Genomic DNA, 21,352 nt, shown 5'->3' with positions numbered 1-21,352 from the left:
AAAGGTTCTTCAGATTATTCAGCATTATAAAAATGTTGCTTTTTTAAGAACCGATCACTTCAAGGTTCTTTGGGGATCCAAAAATAGTTGTTGCATCACTGCGAAAACCTCTATTTGTGTAGACATGTGTATGGATGTTCGTCATGGAATCATAGATGCCATAAGAAAAACTGTTTTTAAGAGTGTAGCTTACTTCCTTGTTCAAACAAAATAAGATGATAGAATGCAGCAACTCAAGAAAATAGACTTGAAATCATGAAACCACATGCACTAAGAATCAGTGCCACACCAACTAACTAATTTGCTAATTAAATGCAAAAAGTTAGTTCTGAGTAAAACACTGCAGCATTTGTTTGAATGCTTGATATTTCGGATCCAATTATAGACTTAAGTATTTTTGAGTGTGACTTTTGTTAAAAATGTAGGTGAATTGAACACAGCAACTCATGGAAACAAATTTGTGTTCATGCACTTGCATGTTTCCGACAGCTTGCTTCATAAGAATGACTATTTCCCAAGTTAATTGATTTAAAAAGTCAATGAAAAAGTAAACTCTGAGGAAAGATCCTGCAACATTTGTTTGAATGCATGATAATATGCATCTAATTATAGACATGCATGTGTCATTTAGACACTTTGAAATTAAACATTGCAAAAGGGGGAACCATTTTGGGTTCTCTAAAGGAACTTTCAGTGATCAGTTCTTAGAAAAAACATTTTTTTCCTTGGCGTAGAACAATTTGAAGAACGTTCTTCCACTATAAGGAGCCTTTTTCGTGCAATGGAAAGCTTCCATGGATGTTAAAGGCTCTTCATGGAACCATCAATGCTGTTTTTAAGAGTGTAGCTTGCTTCGCACTAAAAAATAAGGTGGACAGAATTAAGGCAGCAATGCACTTTGAGGCATAACTTGCTTCATAAATCCACTAAAAATCACTGCCACACAAATGAACTGATTTGAAGTTCTGAAAAAAGATCAGCAGCATTTGTTTGCACGCTTGATATTTTGCATCTAATTATAGACATGCAGCATTTTTTGGCATGACTTGCAATTTTAAGTGTAAAACCCACAAAGAACTTTTCAGCGATCAGTTCTTAGAAGAACCATGTTCCTTGGTGAAGAGCAATTGTAAAAAACTTTTCCATTATAAATAATCTTTTGTGCAATGGGAAGGTTCTATGGATGTTAATGTTCTTCTCGGAACCATCAATTCCAATAAAGAGCCTGTTGTTAGGTTGATAAAACGCAGCAGCTCATGAACACAAACTTTCCTTGGTGAAGAACAATTTGAAGATCCTTTTTCCACTATAAAGAGCCTTTGGTGCAATGCAAACTTCCAAAGGTTCCTCGCAAAACCATAGGCGCCAATAAAGAAGATTTTGCGAGCCTATATAGGTTTTGGGGCCGCTGTATTTACAGCACATATGAACAGCTACATATATCAGATTCAGACTGACCCAAATCCATTCATTAGTGCTGGATACTGGGCCATAAAACAGCAACATCACACACTCAGGTGCTGTATCTAGACTGAGGGTTATGAGATGCCACTAGGGCACATGTGAAATATTCCTATATATTTCCTCTGAACATTCGGGCACAGTAAAGTGAAAGCACTACCCGTCCTGAATGCTGATGACTGCATGGAAGAACATCAACATATGCCATTTCTAAAATCAATAAACTGGTGTAAACAGACCAAAACAATCAGCTACACACCCAAAAAACATGTTGTATGATGCAGATAGGCGTCTCATCATGTGAAGGAACTCAATGAATCGACAGCTGGTTACCACACACACACACACACACACACACACACACAGAGAGAGAGAGGACTGTGATGAATGTGATGTGTGGAGGAAGACCAGCCTTCCCTGGCCGAATCAGGATTCTGCTGCATCAGGAGGTTTTAACACAACATCTGCAGATGAATAAGACACACACGCCTGACATCTGATGAGCATCATGTATGAAAACACACACACACAAACACACCCCACCCAAGACCCCGTCAGGACAGCAGACCTGAGTACCGCAGTCCACACACACACACACACACACACACACTCATGTACATACGCACACATAACCCTGTCGGTTAAATTACGTCAGTCGCTCACCGGCGCTCTTGTCTTTGCTCTCCATCTCCCGTTGCGCTGCTGTCGGTCACGGAGGATGAGGATGCCGATGATGAAGACACGTTGCTCGCTGCTTGGCGTCGGTTCCTGGCTCGCGCTACAGCGCAAGGGCTCGACTCTCACGTGAGAGCAGCTGTCAGTCACTTCACGCGCCGTCCGGTGCTGAGGCAGCGGCGGAATCACGGGTGTGGCGGTGTTTGTTGATGCTGGAGCGCGTGAGTGTGCGTGTGTATGACCGGGGCTCGTTCCGCTCGCCGTTAACGGGAGCTGCCGCAGCTCCGCCGCTTTCAGACACACGGGCGTGACGTCACCGCAGGTGTCATGTGACATCTCTCAAAAGAGCCAACCTTACCATGGTACAAATTGTATTATCATGTTAAGCTACGCTGATATATTCATATTAATTAATATAGAGCAATTAAAAATATTTTTAAGATTTATTATTATTATTATGGGTGTAGCCTATATATTTTTTATTTTCCGTGAATGCATAAAATCATTTTAAATCCAAATGATAATAAAATTATACCTATTTGTAGTATCAAATAAGTATAATACATTATTATTATTATATACTTATAGTAATTTTAATACAATAAAATATAAAGCAAAAAAGTATAAAGTATAATAAAAAATATATTATAATAAATATAAATATTTGTATAGCACCAATATAAAAATAAGCAAATAAAACTTAATCAAAATATTTTATTAAATAAGTAAATTAGAAATAAAATCAGCCTAAAATAATGGGTTAAAACAGTTTCTCAGATATTCGTAAATGCAACTCTTATAAAATTAGATTTTTAAACCAGATATAAAAGGACTCATTTGATTATGATTGGTCTTCAAATACAACCATACCATAGTAAAGTATAAAATAGCGTATTTATTTTTAAAAAGCATGTGTATAGTGATGGGTGAAACTCCGAATAAGGTAAACACTGCATCGCAAAATGATTCAAGCTCTTTTTCGAAGCGTTCCAATTAGATCCCGTATGGACAATCATTTGATTTAATAAATAAGTCAAGAAAACATCTTCATCAATTTGACAGCAGGTGCTGCAAATGCTCACAAGTCATAACACAAACAAATAAAGAAACACGCTGCAAATGCTCACAACCAAATAAAGAAATTTGCAGTGCTTTTCTTTATTTGTTTGTGTTATGACTTGTGAGCAGTTGCAGCACCTGCTGTCAAATTGATGAAGATGTTTTCTTAAAGGGGTCATTGGATGCAAAATTCCCTTTACATGTTGTTTGAACATAAATGTGTGTTGGAAGTGTGTGTACACACATCCATGCTATGATGATAAAAATCCACCCAGTGTTTTTTTTTTTTGTAATCCCTATTTTAAAATCCCCTTTCTCAAATCAGGCTGTTCTGAGATTCCTGTCAGAATGACATGGCTCTCTACAGGCCCCTCCCACGATAGTTGATTGACAAAACCATTTTACCTTAGACCCGCCCTGAGTGAGCTGTAAACAGTCCGACCGACTCCAGTGCAGGGGAACACAAGATGTCTCAGATTAAGCGATTGAGGTGTTTTGTTGTTGGATGTAATAATGAATATAGCAGTCTCCTGACATCTGAGCCACTGAAGACACAGAGGATTAACATTACTTTAGCTTAGAAGGGAATGCGCCAATCTGCCTAAATGCATCTATGGTCACACAAATCATTCGTGATCCAGATTCATCTACAGAAGAAGTGAATATATGTTTTTATATTATGAATCTTTGCAAATCACTTTTCCTAATAATGTGCTAGTTAGCCAGCAGCTAAAGTAAACAGTACTGCTCATCACTCCATGGAAGAAAGGGGCGGGGTCAGCAGAGCTCATCTCTCTCTGTTTAAATCTAGATTAAGACACATCTCTTTAGCCAAGCATTCACATAATGCATCTTATAATCTTGTACTGCAGTTATATCTGATTAAATGTACATTTATTATTATTCTTTAGCTTGGGTTGAGCAAATCATTTTTGCTTAGATGGAACAGCAGCTACGCTAATTAAGTCTCTATTTGTTTCTCTGTTTCTGCCACGGGATTAACATCCCATGTTAACTAGGAATTACAGAAGCTTCAGTCTGGATCCAACCCTTAAATGATCTGAGATGACCGAACACCTGAGAAAAGATGATGCCAACCCCTCAGAGGACCTCAGAGGATGCCAACGCTCAGACAACACACAGAATTACCAAATTTTGCCGTAAGTCAAACATATTAAGGTTCTGCAATATATAAATATATTGTGGAAACTTAAATTCCTGTAGAGCTGCTTTGCAACGATTTGTATCGTAAAAAGCGCTATACAAATAAACTTGAATTGAATTGAATTAGCATTTAAAGCAACATGGACTAAAAAACGGCTTGCTGAAAACAGAGCTGATTTTGACAGGGTAAAAAAAGTGTTTTTTACACTACCATTGAGAAATTTTAACCAAAGTATATTATAGACTTTTAATTAAGACCCTAAAGAATCGTATCAACTTGTGTAAAATGGGCATCCGATGACCCCTTTAATTTGCAGGTGTTTTTTTCTATCTACAGCTCGTTGAGTTCTCTCAGCCACCGTAGTTTTAGAATGAAAATGCTCCTTGTCTACACTGGCATTTCAGAAACGATCCGCTCTACACCGCACAACCGAAAACGCATGTCACATGACCATTCATGCAGGTACAACCATAGATATGTATAGGTAGATTCCCTATTATTTAGATGGCGGACGCGTCTGCGTGCTTGGAGCGGTCGAACGTGGATCTACCTATACATATCTATGGGTACAACCAAAGACTATAGAATACCCAAGACATGTCACTCATATAGTTTTGAATGGGGAAAAATGCAACGCTTAATATAGCCGCTCAATCGCAGGAAGCCCCGCCTTCTGAATGAAAGACCCACTCTTTCCATTGAGAGAGTCCATTGAACTTCACTATGTTCCTGGAATGTTTTCATCAAAAACGTTCTTTTCGACTGAAAAAATAAATACATAAACATCTTGGATGACATGGGGGTGAGTAAATTATCAGGAAATTTTTATTTGAAAGTGAACTAATCCTTTAAAGAGACTTTGGTACAACTGTCACGGTCCTACTCGCCCCACTCCGACCTGCACAGCACTTACCCGCTGGCCTCCTCTACACTCACCCCTAAACCTCACTCCCATCCGGGTCACGGCACCAGTTTCGCGGTCCTACTCGCCCCACTCCGAGCGGGATTAGAACCGCAGTCTCCGGTATGGGAGGCATGCGCTCTAACGAGGAGGCTAAAGGCCACGGAACAGACAAATATTAGCGTAGATGCCATTCTTCTTACGATGTAATGAGTACATCGTGTGTTATGAGGAGTGTTCCCGGTTCCGGTTGATCTAATTAATTAACAATCCTTTAACATATTTGAATAATAGAAGTGTTAAATTAGTGTGTTATGTGTAAGCCAGGATAAAGAAATGTGTCTTTAATCTAGATTTAAACTGACACTGCGTCTGCCTCCTGAACAGTGTTAGGTTGATTGTTCCAGAGTTTGGGTGCTAAATAGGAAAAGAATCTGCCGCCCGCAGTCGATTTTGATATTCTAGGTATTATCAAACGGCCAGAGTTTTGAGAACGCAGCAGACGTGGAGGACTATAATGTGATAAGAGCTCGCTGAAGTACTGAGGAGCTAAGCCATTCAGGGCTTTATAAGTAATTAACAAGATTTTAAAATCTATAAATCTATACGATGTTTGATAGCGAGCCAGTGCAGTGTTGACAGAACCAGGCTAATATGGTCATACTTCCTGGTTCTAGTAAGGACTCTAGCTGCTGCATTTTGGACCAGCTGTAGTTTGTTGATCAAGCGTGCAGAACAACCACTCAGTAAAGTATTACAATAGTCTAACCTTGAGGTCATATAAATGCATGAATTAGCATTTCTGCATTTGACATTGAGAGCATAGGTCGCAATTTAGATATGTTTTTGAGATGGAAAAATGCAGTTTTACAGATGCTAGAAACGTGGCTTTCAAATGAAAGATTGCTATCAAACAGTACACCTAGGTTCCTAACTGATGAAGAAGAATTGACAGAGCAGCCGTCAAGTTTTAGATAGTGTTCTAGGTTATTACATGTGGGGGTTTTAGGTCTGATAATTAACACCTCTGTTTTTTCAGAATTTAGCAGTAAGAAGTTACTCGTCATCCAGTTTTTTATATCGACTATGCATTCCATTAGTTTCTCAATTTGGTGTTTCACCAGGCCGTGAAGAAATATAGAGCTGAGTATCATCAGCATAACAGTGAAAGCTAAGACCATGTCTCCTGATATTATCTCCCAAGGGTAACATGTAAAGCGTGAAAAGTAACGGCCCTAGTACTGAGCCTTGAGGTACTCCATACTGCACTTGTGATCGATATGATACCTCTTCATTCACTGCTATGAATTGATGGCGGTCAGATAAGTACGATTTGAACCACGCCAACAAAGTATTCTAGTCTATTTAAAAGAATGTTGTGGTCGATAGTGTCGAACGCAGCACTAAGATCCAGTAGAACTAATAAAGAGATACAACCACGATCAGATGATAGAAGCAGGTCATTTGTAACTCTAACGAGAGCAGTATCAGTACTATGATACGGTCTAAATCCTGACTGGAATTCCTCACAGATACCATTTTTCTCTAAGAAGGAATATAATTGTGAGGATATTACCTTTTCTAGTATCTTTGACAGAAAAGGGAGATTTGAGATCGGTCTGTAATTAACTAGATCCTTGGGGTCAAGTTGTGTTTTTTTAATCAGAGGCTTAATAACAACCAATTTGAAGGTTTTGGGACATATCCTAATGACAATCATGAATTAATAATAGCCAAAAGAGGATCTATGACTTCTGGAAGCAGCTCTTTTAGTAGTTTAGATGGAATAGGGTCTAACATACATGTTGTTGGTTTAGATGATTTAACAAATTTATACAATTCTTCCTCTCCTATAGTAGAGAGTGAAATTGTTCCTCAGGGGATCTATAGTGCATGCGATACTGTAGCTGATGGCTGCATGGTTACAATTTTATCTCTGATAGAATCAATCTTGGAAGTAAAGTAGTTCATAAAATCATTACTGCTGTGCTCTTGGGAAATGCCAACACCTGTTGATGCTTTATTTTCGTTAATTTAGTAACTGTATTGAATAAATACTGAGGGTTATGTTTGTTTTCTTCTAGAAGAGACCAAAAGTAATCTAACAGTTTTTAATGCTTTTCTGTAGGATAGGGTACTTTCCCGCCAAGCTATACGAAATACCTCTAGTTTTGTTTTCCTCCATCTGCGCTCCATTTTCTGGTCTGCTCTCTTTAGGGTGCGAGTGTGCTCATTATACCACGGAGTCTTTGCTCTTGCTTAAGCGTGAAGCAGCAACTGTATCTAAAGTGCTAGAAAAGAGAGAGTCTATAGTTTCTGTTACATCATCAAGTTTTTGCTGAGGAATTGAGATAAATCAGGAAGATTACTTACAAAGCAGTCTGTTGTGGTAGAAGTGATGGTTCTACCGTACTTGTAACAAGGAGTAGAATTTACAGTTTTAGCTATATGGAGTTTACACAAGACTAGATAATGATCTGAGATATCATCGCTTTGCTGCAGAATTTCAACACCACTAACATCAATTCCATGTGACAGTATTAAATCTAGAGTATGATTTCGACAATGAGTAGGTCCTTAAGCGTGTTGTCTAACCCCAATAGAGTTCAGAATGTCTATGAATGCTGATCCTAATGCATCTTTTTCATTATCGACATGGATATTAATATCGCCAACAATTAAGACTTTATCTGCAGCCAGTACTAACTCAGATAGAAAATCAGCAAATTGTTTAATAAAGTCTGTGTGGTGCCCTGGTGGCCTGTATACAGTAGCCAGTACAAACATCACAGGGGATTTATCACTAACACGTGTTTCTCTAGATAATGTTATACGCAGCACCATAACTTCAAACAAATTATACTTAAAGCTTGCCCTCTGAGAAATACTGAGAATATTGCTATAAATTGTAGCAACATCTCCCTCTTTACCTTTTGGACGTGGCTCATTTTTATAGCAGTAATCTTGGGGGGTAGACTCATTTAAAGTAATGTATTCATCTGGTTTTAGCCATGTTTCTGTCAAACAGAGCAAATCTAGGTTATGATCACTGATCACATCATTTACAAAAAGTGCTTTTGTAGAAAGGGACCTGATATTCAGTAAGCCAAGTTTTATCAATTGTTTCTCTGTATTGTAAACATTTTTTATTTTGTTGAACATCAATTAAATTGTTACTCTTAATTTGGTTTGGACGTTTTCTGTATTTTCTAGTTTGGGGAACAGACACAGTCTCTATAGTGTGATATCTTGACTTCTGTGACGTAAGGTGGCTAGCAGACGGTCGGTTTAGCCAGTATGTCTGCTTCCTGACCTGGGTCCCAGTTAGTCAAGTACGAACTCTAAGACTATGTGCCATATTTCTAGAGAGAAGAGTGGTGCCACCCCAGGAGGGATGAACACCATCTCTTTTCAGCAGGTCAGGTCTGCCCCAAAAACTCGTCCAATTGACTATAAAGTCTTTTCTATGTTATTCTGCGGGCACCACTTAGACATCCAGCCATTGAGTGACGACAGTATGCTATGAATCTGGTCATGCTGGTAAGCAGGGAGCAGGCCTTTTTGACTCCATACCATTACTGTGTCTGACATCGTACTTGCAAGTTCAAACACCTCTTTAACATTATTTTTAGTGATCTCCGACTGGCGAAGTCGAACATCATTAGCGCCGACGTGGATAACAATCTTACTGAATTTACGTTTAGCATTAGCCAGCACTTAGGTCAAAACTTTGGGGCGGGTTTGCAAATCCTTTGAATCAGATCGTAACTTCGGAGCATGAATAATTTGATTCAGATCAGGACTTCCGTGCGGGTTGGATTGGGACTTCGAAACAGATCTGAACTTCTGCGTCCCAATGTGCATAGGTTACTGTTCACCCTACTAAATAGTATTGAAAATTACTAATATCACTTAGAATTTAGGATGGATAGTGTGCACATTGAGATGCAGGCTCAATCTGAAATTATGTTTTGCGATTATTATTATTCAGATCGGGACTACGGAGCAAGGATCCCAATCATTTGATTTACATCAGAACTTCGGGGTGGGTTCACAATTTTTTTTGAATCAGATCGTAACTTCGGAGCGCGAATCTCGAATCATTTGATTCAGATCGTAACTTCGGAGCGCGAATCTCGAATCATTTGATTCAGATCGGGACTTCAGTGTGGGTTCACGATCATTATTATATTGTAAGACTACAAATTTAGAAAATTATTTTCCAACCTTACAGAAGCCTACATTTAGTCTAAATGCAAATGTGGATGGAACAGCCTATTAGAGATTAAAACAAAATTTATAATTATTTAAAAAATGTAAAACAAATTAACATTTTTAAAAAGTGTATTGGCATAGATAGACAATAAATAACGTTTTTCTTCAAATGTGAATGTATTTTCTTGGATTGGAAATATATGGAAGGCAAAATAAATTTTAAATGCTTTTTAAAATTATGTAAATTATATATATTTAAAAATATAACAAAAATGGCCAAAACGTATATTAGCATAAAATATATCTTGAAACATCATTTGAAATCTATTTGAATACATTTTTTTTCCATATGGGTGCAAAAGCCTGGCACATTCAAGTTACAAATGATCGCACCGCTCTCTTATGTTAAAATCTTTTGAATGTCAACAAAACAAAAACCTCTCTCTCACTCTCACACACACACACAACGCTGGGTAAGTCGCAGGTGGGCAGACAGGTGCTGAGATGACAGAAAACTAAAATAACCTGGCATGGCCTGCGCAAACTCACACACTCATATATAAAACTGAGCTGGATTATTTTGGTATTTAGCTGCTTAAGCAAAACTGAATAAGCAGTTGTGTCATATCTAAATTTGTGCAAAAGAGTTTGAAACTCCACCTTCCTCAGGTCAGCAAGATATAACAACAGCTCTCAGCATTTACACACACACATACACAACTCACCATCATCCTGAGCTGTACTTCACAAAGAGACCTTCTGTTGTACTGATAAACTTCTCAGCTTTTACCTTTCTTACACACACATCTGTAATTCTCTGTCGCAGCACTTTAGCTGAGCTGAGCTCCTGGAGGAAAAACTCCATCCAAATGTTTCTCCTACAGTGTCAGTGCTTTTAATACATTAGTATAAGAGCATTTAGCTGACAGCATGAGGGTTATGATCCCTGACGGTGCTCTCTAACGACACGAGTTGCTGGGGAAGCAGTAATATTACAATATATTTAGATTCAGTCGGAATCAGATACTGCGATTGCTCACATATAGCCAACTTTTCAAAGAAATAGCATGTGAAATAGGAGGTTAAATGGTTGCATGCAACATTGATGTCATTCTTGCAATCCAGTTTTGTGCATAAATATAGCGGCTTTTGGCAGACTGATTATATAATGAATGTCTACTAATCTATTATACTAATCTAAGTGCAGAAATTAATACTTTTATTCAGCACGGATGCATTAAATTGATCAGAAGTGACAGTAAAGATTTCTATTTCGAATAAATGCTGTTCTTTTGAACTTTCTATTCATCAAAGAATCCTGAAAAATAAAATGCATCACAGCTTTCCTATAAATATGAAGCAACACAACTGTTTTCAACATTGATAATATTATTTTTATCAAATAAATGCAGCATTGGTGAGCAGAAGAGAACATCAAAAACATTAAAAAATCTTAAACTTTTGAACCTCAAATATAGGAGAATGTTTTTTTTTTAGGTCATTTTGGAGTTGTGAAACAGAATAAAGTTTTCCTCACACCTTTGCACTTCTGTACAGCTTTATTTACCAAACACAAGCTTAAAATGCAATGCAACACTGATCCAGAGCAGATACGTTATTTTGCTGAGGTGTCCATAAGCCCGCTGGCATGTTAGAGATATTTATCAAGCATAAGAATAACATGTACACACAGCCTAATGATGACAGTTAAAATAAATTAACATGTTCTGTTTAGTTCTGATATGTACTGATTCAGATATAAAGAGAAACACATGGTGGGGCTGTAAAAGGATCCCCTTAATCGGAATAAAAACACCCCACTGGTTTATTTTCTGTGATAAGGCATTATGATTGGTCCCTGTAGAGCTTGAAGATTCACGTTTGGTCTGTTCTGATCTGTCCCTCCTACCAATCACATGCAAAGATATGCATGTGTCAATAATTAAATGAGTGCACATCCCATGATTGGCTGAGGCTGATTGGTCTAATTGTAGGTGGGGTTAATTACAACAGTATGTACAGTTACAAATCACATCACATAATGATCAAAATACTCAAATTATTACAAAAACTAATTATTCAATGCACCTATCATGTTTAGCAGCATATATATAAAAACACAAACAAATAATGTTAATAAAGTTTTCTGTTTAGAATTTTTTTTTCAAGGGAGGAATCTCATGAAAGCAATTTAAAGCCTATTTTAGGATTGAGATTTTTCATGACAAGCATTTTTTACCTTGCAATTCTCATTAATGCAATGTAAAAAAAATATTTTATTTAAACTGCAATATTAATGGATGTACAATGTATCTTTAATTTAGTCTTATTTAAAAAATTACAAATTAAATTACAATAAAAGATCAATTTAGGGTTAAAATGTGTTTAAATGTCATGAAAACAGTGTCTCAATGAAAACATTTGAATAGTTCTAAAATAGGCTTTATTTTTTAATGCACCATAATTACTCAGAATTTTAGGGGGGTAAAATGACACACAGAAATGTTTTCATGAGATTCACCTCAAGAGACTGTGTTAAAACAACCATTGTCACAGGGAGTGTGTTTGTGTGTATTTTTGGAGTCCTAATGTGCAGCTTGTGAGAATAAAGTTCTTCTGTAAGTATGTTTGTGAAACAATGGTGTCTAAAATAGCATGTTTACAGTATCATGTTACAGTGTACTTACAAGTAAAGCGTATAAACACATTTTGTCTAATTGCACTTCTGAGTGGAGTTATGGATTTCCTGTTTTCCACATGAGCCATGCACAAACCGTCCTCCCCCCACATCCTTCCATTAATCTCCCGCTCTCTCTCTCTCTCTCTCTCCTTCCCATAAAAGCTGGGCGTCCTTAATGTTGAGGAACAGATATGTGAACACGACTTCAAACTGGCAGCAGTGAAACAGGATCATGTCCATTTTTAACGGCGTGGCTTCAGGAGAATTGATCATTAATGTTATATTGAGGTTGTCAGCTCCCAAACAGATCAATGGGCGTGGCTTGAGAAGAATTCATCACTGATGCAAAAGCGAGGTCATGTAACATCGTCTGCAGTCAGCGCCCAATCAGATTAGTGGGAGTGGCATCAGAAGAATTGATCATTAATGCTAGTGAGGTTGTCTGCAGTCAGCGCCCAATTTGATCAGAGGGTGTGACTTGAAAATAATTTATAATTAATGCTACAGTGAGGCTGTCAACTCCCAATCAGATCGGGGGCGTGGCTTCAGAAGAATGTCATCAATGCAAAAGTGAGCTCGTCCCCAGTAACCACAAATCAGATCAGGGGGCGTGGCTTCAGAAAAAATGATCAATGCGAAAGTGAGGTTGCATGTGGTCGTCTGCAGCCAGCGCCCAATCAGATCAGTGGGCGTGGCTTCAGAAAAATGTATCATGGATGTGAAAGTGAGCTCATCCCCAGTCAGCGCCCAATCAGATCAGAGGGCGTGGCTTCAGAATAATTTGTCATCAATTGAAATGTGATGTCATCTTCAGCCAGTGCCCAATCAGATCAGAAGGCGTGGCTTCAGAATTAATAGTCATCAATGGAAATGTGAGGTCATCTGCAGCCAGCACCCAATCAGATTAGAGGGCGTGACTTCAGAATTACTTGTCATCAATGGAAATGTGAGGTCATCTGCAGCCAGCACCCAATCAGATTAGAGGGCGTGACTTCAGAATTACTTGTCATCAATGGAAATGTGAGGTCATCTTCAGCCAGCACCCAATCAGATTAGAGGGCGTGACTTCAGAATTACTTGTCATCAATGGAAATGTGAGGTCATCTTCAGCCAGTGCCTAATCAGATCAGAAGGCGTGGCTTCAGAATTACTTGTCATCAATGGAAATGTGAGGTCATCTTCAGCCAGTGCCTAATCAGATCAGAAGGCGTGGCTTCAGAATTACTTGTCATCAATGGAAATGTGAGGTCATCTGCAGCCAGCACCCAATCAGATTAGAGGGCGTGACTTCAGAATTACTTGTCATCAATGGAAATGTGAGGTCATCTGCAGCCAGCACCCAATCCGATTAGAGGGTGTGGCTTCAGAATAATTTGTCATCAGTTGAAATGTGATGTCATCTGCAGCCAGCACCCAATCAGATTAGAGGGTGTGGCTTCAGAATAATTTGCCATCAGTTGAAATGTGAGGTCATCTGCAGCCAGTGCCCAATCAGATCAGAGGGCGTGGCTTCAGAATAAGATGTCAATTGAAATGTGAGGTCATTTGTAGCCAGCACCCAATCAGATCAGTGGGCGTGGCTTCAGAAAAATGTGTCATCGATTCAAAAATGAGGTTGCATGATGTCATTTGCAGCCAGTGAATAATCAGATCAGTCGGGGTGGCTTCAGAAGAATTTGTCATCAATGCGAAAGTGAGGTCGCGTGACGTCATCTGGGTTGATGAAGACTGAGATGGACTTCCCAGGATTCTCTGTGACCAGCTGCTGAAGTTTCTTCGCAAGCCGGTCATCCGGTTGCTGATCAGCTCCAGTTTCTGACAGGGGAGATGACAGGTTTGAGCTTCCTCCGCGCCACTGGAGCTCCAGCGTGAGTCGCGACGCGGCTTTAGCGTGCTCTATTGCACTTCGCAAGTGTTCTGCTGGGTCGGAGCGAACAGACGACAGCTTGCGCGCATGCAGCATGGCCATGTCGTCGCTGAGGTGCTCTAGCATGTTGCATTGCGGGATAAAGTAATTCGGGCAGGTCTTATTCACCAAGCAATGCTGCAAGTCATCAATCAACCCGAGCAAAAAGTGCGCGGCGTAATCTTCCTGCGCCAAGTACGTATGCGGCAAGCGGTCGCAGGCCCAAAGCATGAGCGAGCGCAGATGATAAGGGCTGATGGCTTTGGGTCGAGAGAGAAGCTTAATAATCAGAGCTTTACAAGCCTGGTACGCCTGCATGAGACTGGCAGAGATGCACTTCTTCAGCTGCACCTCGCTGCGCGCAAACGACAAGCGCCATTCGTTTTCCTTCTGGCCTGTAGAAGAGCAGGCAGGCAGCAAATAAAACCCGCTAATCACTTCCTCTTCTGTGATTTTCCCATCCCAAAAATGGTTCTCCATTAGCCAGCTTTGGGCCACCGCCGGCCAGCCTTTGAATGACACTACTGGAACCACATCATACAGCATCCGACTGCCTCCGACGCCCAAAATGATGGAGATGACGGTGGCATTGCGCTCAACCTTCTCGACCCGCGGGACGCCGCGCTGCGGCTTCTTCTGAATCTCCGCCAGAACCATACTAATGGATTCGTAGAACCAGTCAGCCACCAGTGTGGGTGAGAAAAAGTAATTGGTGGCACCGTTAACGTGGTCTACAACCGTGCAACAGTCCTTCCACTTGTTGATAGTTCCCTCGTCAAACAGACGCAGGCTGAGCCAGGAGTGGCAAAGAGCTGAGTGACGCATGTCTAGCGTGACCGGCTGGTTTCGGTCGTGGAGTTTGAGCGCGGGAACCAGTAACGTGAAGTCCATGTCGTAATCGGCTCCCCGCGCATATACCGTCAACTCGTCCAGATCCATGTCAACCACGCCTTCCCGGACCCCGCCGGACAGCAGCAGGTACTCGTTGGCAACCGGAAGCTTCTGGTCCAACTTCTGCACCATGCCTGAAAACAGATAATTATATCATTAGACAGGGACAAATGTTGTGTACTTGTACAAAGTAGATAAAACAGACTACATTTCCTTGTAAAAGGGAATATATGTGACCCTTTCTGTGAAATCCAGGCTAAAGTCTCAGTCTAATTATGACATAACAAGCATCAAAGTTTGCTTTCAACCATTAATTTCACTATATCATGAATCTTTGACATGGCCTTACTCAGTCGATATTAAAGATATCAATGTTACATTTTCACAGAATGTTCTTTATCTTATGAAGTATGATTTTATGTAGAAAACAGTAAATCTTTCACAGCTAGGGTCATATATCTGACCAAAAATGCACTAAGATGTTTAAGTATTTCATGACAAAAGGAAAGTTATTCCAAGGGGGAAAGTTTCATTGGAATTCTATCCTAAAAGAATGTTAATTGGAAACTGTTACTCTACAAATGTTGTATTTCAAAAAAAGTAAGAAGTTAATTTAATAAATTAATTAATTTAATTTTAATAAAATTTCATAAATAATTATTCAATGCATCTATCGTGTTTTGCCAATTTTCTGATTTGATTTAAGCATTGAAACTCATGAAACCCACTTGAAATATTGTACAATATCATTAAGTCTATTCATGACAATTAAGCACTTTTTTCCTTCCAACTCTCATTAATGTAGTTGTCAAAACGACTTTCTATAAATTAGTATTTTATATTTATATAAATATGTATTTCTATATCACTGCATTGCTTTTGATTTATAGCCTGTAATTTAGTGTGATTTTATTATTATTTTTTAAATGATTGATGTGTTAAATTGCCATGAAAATAGCATATCAATCGAAAAAAATCTCAATGGTTCTAAAATAGGCTTGGTTTTATACATGCAATATATATATTAACAGGATGTTTTCATTAGAGTCACCCAAAGAGACTGTGTCCGTCATCACAGGGTTTGCGTTTATGTATAGTTTTCGAGTCCTAATGTGCAATTTGTGAGAGTAAAAGTTCCTTTGTGAAAACAATAGTTTCTGAAATGGTTTCTAAAACAGTACAAGTTTGAAATTTGATGAAAATTTAGACTTCTCACACTTGGTATTTGCTCTAAGTAAGGCAAGGCAAGTTTATTTATATAGCACATTTCATACACAATGGTAATTCATAGTGCTTTACATGAAAGGAAGTAAAATAATCATTAAAAAAAGATCACCACAATAATAAAATCAAGGAATTTAAAAACTGTTAGTGATGTGCTCTTAACACAAAAAAACAAACATTCTCAAGCTTTGTTCAAACTCTTGCCCACTGTGAAAAATCCTTCCAAAGCACCTAACTATTCCACTACTTCAACCCCTACTTACTTTGACCATCATAAACCAGACAAATAGAACTCAGAGGTCCTACTTTCAACAAACTTGTCTTTCTTTGCCCACATTCTCTTTACCATCAAAGCATTTCTTTACATAAAAAGTAGTAAAATAATCATTAAGTCACAACAATAAAATAAGGAATTTAAAAACGTTTAAAATTATTTAAAAATTGATTTAAGATGAATTTAAAACGTTAAAATTAGAAAATGATTATACATAAAATGTATTGCAGTCAGTTCGGACATATAGCACAGTGCTCATTCAAATGCACAGTTAAACAGATGAGTTTTGAGTCTTGATTTAAATGTGGCTAATGTTTTAGCACATCTGATCTCTTCTGGAAGCTGGTTCCAACTGCGGGCCGCATAATAGCTAAAACAGCAGACTCCCTTTGTTTTGTGTGAACCCTTGGTGTTTCTAACTGACTCGATCCTAATGATCTGAGTGGTCTGTTCGGTTTATATTCAGTGAGCATATCAGCAATATATTTAGGTCCTAGGCCAGCAGGCAGCAGTGTTCTGGATGAGCTGCAGTTGTCTAATGGTCTTCTTGGGAAGGCCGGTGAGGAGACCATTACAGTAATCCACCCTGCTGGTGATAAAGGCATGAACAAGTTTCTCCAAGTCTTGACTGGAAACAAAACATCTAATTCTTGCAATGTTTTTGAGGTGATAGTATGCTGATTTAGTTACTGCTTTGACATGACTACTGAAACTAAGGTCTGTCTCCAGAATCACCCCAAGATTTCTGACTTGATTTTTAGTTGTTTGACCCCTAGAGTCAAGGTATGCATTCACCTTGAGAACTTCATCTTTGTTTCCAAATGCAATGACATTTTTTCTCCTTGTTTAACTGAAGAAAGTTCTGGCACATCCAACTGTTAATTTCATCAATGCATTGGCAGAGGGAGTCAATGGGGCTGTAGTCATTTGGAGACAAGGCTAGGTAAATCTGGGTATCATCAGCATAGCTGTGATATGCAATTTGGTTCTTCCTCATTATCTGACTTAGTGGGAGCATATACAGGCAAAACAAGAGCGGTGCAAGAATTGAGCCTTGTGGGACTCCACATGTCATGGCCGTCCGCTTAGACTTATGCTCTCCTATACTCACATAATAACCTCTCCCTTCTTGAGTACCATCCCAGAAAGTCCGACCCAGATTTCCAGTCTCTCTAGAAGTATGTTACGATTGACAGTGTCAAATACAGCACCAAGATCTAGTAGTACCAGCACTGATATTTTGCCAGAATCAGAATTAAAGCGAATATCATTTATTATCTTAATGAGCACCGTCTCTGTGCTGTGCTGCGCTCGGAAACCAGATTGAAAATTGTAAAATTGCAAGAGAATCGGGAGGTGAATTAAATTTGCACCTGTAACGTGACAAAATGGCATTGCAAAATAATTAATTTTCAAGTCTGTTTAATGAATTTAAATAAGTTTAAATTAATGCAAACATCTTATGAATAGTTAAGTTTCTTCAAATGGATGCACTTTGGCGTCATGAGCGTTGCCACAAAAACTAACAATTTCCATGTTGTAACATTGTTATTTCACAATTTCTGTCATTTTGGCAAGAGGTGAGTGCAACAGAGAATGAAGGGCATTGCTTCACAGCACAAAATTTCATAATAAAGCAATTGACAAATGTTAATCTATAACCACAAGAGCAAGAGTCTATAAAACGATACCTACACAAACACAAGAACATTCCAGACAAGACACTGGGAGAAACAGACAACAGACTCCTGGAGAAAATAATCCCCAGTCACACCTGAGCTCAAGCTCATGATTAACATGCACCAGCCAGTGACTCATGGGTATTAAAATCTCCCGTCAGCAGCAGAAGAACCTCCAGAGACGTTTAGAAAAACCAAAACAACTTAGTGTGTGTGTGTGTGTGTGTGTGTATGTATATGTGTGTGTGTGTATGTGTGTGTGTGTTTGGGCCCTGAACATGTCACACTCCTCCAGAGGCCACAGCGAGTTCAACATTCAGAAATACACCTTCAGGCCCACAATTTGAGCAACTATCATAATAAGAGCGCAGCTCAGCATGCAAGAGGGTCATTCTGTGTCGCCGCAACCAGAGATCCCCAGCTAAAAATATTGATTTTGATCATTTTTTTCTGTTGAAAGAAATATATATATATATATGGGACTGAAGCATATAAATGAGGAACCAGTTTAGGAACCAGAATATAAAATTATATTGAGATACTGTTAATACTTCTTGAGTTACAGTCATGCAAACTTTGGAAAAATAACATTTGTGGCACTCAGATAGGTGTGTTATATGCAATCATTTTGACAGAGGGAAACAAGGTATATTTCTATTTTCAACATTATTTGTTCTTCAGACATTCCCTTTTTTTTTTTAAAGAAACAAGCATCAGTTATGCAAAGTGGCACATATTTGTTTTTTGATCACTGAAAATGTATACAATTTAAGAATTTACTCCTGGAGACATTGAGATAATATCTGTGGAACTGAATTATATAAGGCATTAACAATTAAAAATAAGGCTCATTAGTTGACATGAACTAACAATGAATAATATTCCTACAACATTTATTAATATTAGTTCATTTCAGCATTTACTAATGCATTATTAAACTCACAAGTTGTGTTTGTTAACATTAGTAAATGCACCGTGAACTAACAATGAACAACTGTATTTTTATGAACTAACATTAACAAAGATTAATGAATAGTGTAATATATTGTTCATTGTTTGATCGTGTTAATGTTAATAAATGACACCTTATTGTAAAGTGTTACCCCAAAATCTGAAAGGATATCTTTAATACTTCTTGAGCAACAGGCATGCAAACACTCTAAAGAACTCCAAAGAAAAATGCTTTTTCACCGGTCACCATTGACATATAATATTACAAATATTGCTAAAGTCAAGATTTTACTAATAGACCGAACAATCTCTGTGTAAAATAACACAATGATGCTGGCATCTTTCTAAAGTCATTTTTTCACCCTGTAATTTGGCTCCGAATCTAATGACCATTTGACCTCCCCTCTACAAAATATTCAGCTATAACATTTAATATTCTGGCTTTCATCACTATTTATGTTTGTCTTTCTTCAGAAAAAATACTAACAGATTCAAAAGTTTTAGCAGAGGACGTTTCTGGGATTCAGTTGATTTGACACAGAATGCCACAACAGCAATTGCAAACAAACACTGGCAGTTTTGACTTCATCCTGTCCTCAGATTGTTCTCCAGCACAGATGAGTGTGTGACTGCATGGCTGAGTGAACACATGTGAGACAGAGAGTCAGTGCATCGCCCTGAGGCTGCTCCTCAACTCATGCATCTGGACAGATCTCTGCTTCACAGTGCAGCACTTCTGTTCAGCGTCTCTGACAATTCAACTCTTTTACAAATAGATGCAGCTTTTATGTTCTGCGTATAGATGCAGCGTTTATTTTTATGCAGTGATGCTTTGTACCGGCGCCACACGACCGCTAATTTGGTTCCACTTATTCCTGCTGGTCTGGCTGAACATTGCATTTTATTCTGATTCACAACCATTTTCACTCCAAAACATTTAGACCTAAATGTAAGATTTGTGTATATGAATTGCATGCAACATTTTCATGCATTTGAATTGCAGAGTTTTAACATTAACTATTAAAATTAATGTGATGCATATTTTTCAGTGAAACATGTCAGATAGGCCTAAAGATTTTTTACATAGTATAAAATCAGAGTTTCTAAAAACGATTTTTGTTTTATTTGCATGCTTTGGATTTGTTTTGTTTTTTTGCCTTTGTTTTTATGTTATTTTACTTTATGCATTTTATTTATATATTTTAACTTATTGCAAGTTTGCTTATTTTATTCACATTTGGCAGTTAATTTATTTATTTGCATGTTTTTGATTTTGTTATTTTCATTTAATTGTATTCCCTATTTTAGTTTTCACTTTTCCTCATGCTGTCTTGCCTTGTTTTTCCTTCCAATAATTAAATCCAAAGCAATCATTATTTAATCAGCTACATGTACATTTTCAGTAAATAACAGTTTAAAATGTTTAATTTTATGCCTTCAAAAGTGCATTTTTTGCTCTTTCTGGAGCTTAAAAGCCACTGCTGACCTTCCACTTTCACTGAATGAAAACAGAAAGGCTTGGAAATTGTGCATCATCTTTTGTTTTCCAGAGAAGGCAGAAAGTCATCCAGCCATGATGCTGGAGAATAAATAATGACAGAATATGAATTCTTGGCTGAGCTTTTCCTTTAACAGCAATCAGATGAACTGATTTTGGCATCTCGTGCAAATAAAGCACCTGAATACCAGTGCAAACACGAGTTGAGGGTGTTGAGGCTGAAACACACCCATCCGCAGCTCAACGCAGACCGAAGCGCAAAGACAAAGACAAACAGACGCACTGAACGCGCAAAAGCGCACTTTCCCTTTCAGATGCATGCATGCGTGAGTTGCATTGTATCAGAAGCAGAGCTCTTCCTCACCGAGCATGGAGAAGATGAAGTCCTTGGCCGTGTGGATCTCGAGCGCGCGCTGGTCGTCATACTCGCGCTGCTCGTGCTTGCTGAACTCGGTGATCAGCCGGTTGAGCTCCTCTATCCTGGCTCCGGACCTGAAGTCCAACTCGGGGGCCTGCGGGACGTGTTTGGTGCTGCTCGGTGTGGCGGTGGGGCTGTTGCCAGCTGAACCAGCCCTGCTGGAGAGCGCAGGCGCCGCCATGTTCGTGAGGAGACGGTGAACCGGAGCCGCGGAGCGCAGGCGCTGTACTGAAGCTGGAGGCGCGATGACGCGCAGCTGCAGACACGCACTGATTTATTTATTTATTTTTAATTATTTTATTTAATTATTTTTTATTATTATTAGACACGTCCTAAAAACTATGGAGGGCCAAAT

General features: G+C 38.6%; 3 protein-coding genes across 3 annotated transcripts in view; 1 reads left to right on the top strand and 2 right to left on the bottom strand.

The window, feature by feature from the left end:
* LOC306851005 (fibroblast growth factor 12-like) overlaps positions 1-2,437 on the bottom strand; it is a gene marked incomplete at its 5' end in the record, with an annotated part of 44,661 nt that extends 42,224 nt beyond the window's left edge. Inside the window, one exon of the mRNA XM_079387012.1 lies at positions 2,125-2,437. Within this exon, the coding sequence (XP_079243138.1) occupies positions 2,125-2,149 (25 nt within the window). The remainder of the gene's footprint in view (positions 1-2,124) is intronic.
* LOC306851007 (claudin-19-like) overlaps positions 1-21,352 on the top strand; it is a 564,676-nt gene that overhangs the window by 522,419 nt on the left and 20,905 nt on the right. The window lies entirely within an intron of this gene.
* LOC306850963 (nucleotidyltransferase MB21D2-like) lies at positions 13,823-21,178 on the bottom strand (the record flags this gene model as incomplete). Its single annotated transcript, XM_079386945.1, has 2 exons — positions 13,823-15,087; positions 20,944-21,178. The coding sequence occupies 2 exons, from the start codon at positions 21,176-21,178 to the stop codon at positions 13,823-13,825; spliced, it is 1,500 nt and encodes a 499-aa protein (XP_079243071.1).

The sequence above is a fragment of the Barbus barbus genome (genome assembly GCF_936440315.1).
Source record: "Barbus barbus genome assembly, chromosome: 31".
In the NCBI taxonomy this organism is placed as follows: Eukaryota; Metazoa; Chordata; class Actinopteri; order Cypriniformes; family Cyprinidae; genus Barbus; species Barbus barbus.
The sequence above is the reverse complement of the archived record's forward strand: the minus strand, read 5'-3'. Positions and strand labels throughout refer to the sequence as shown.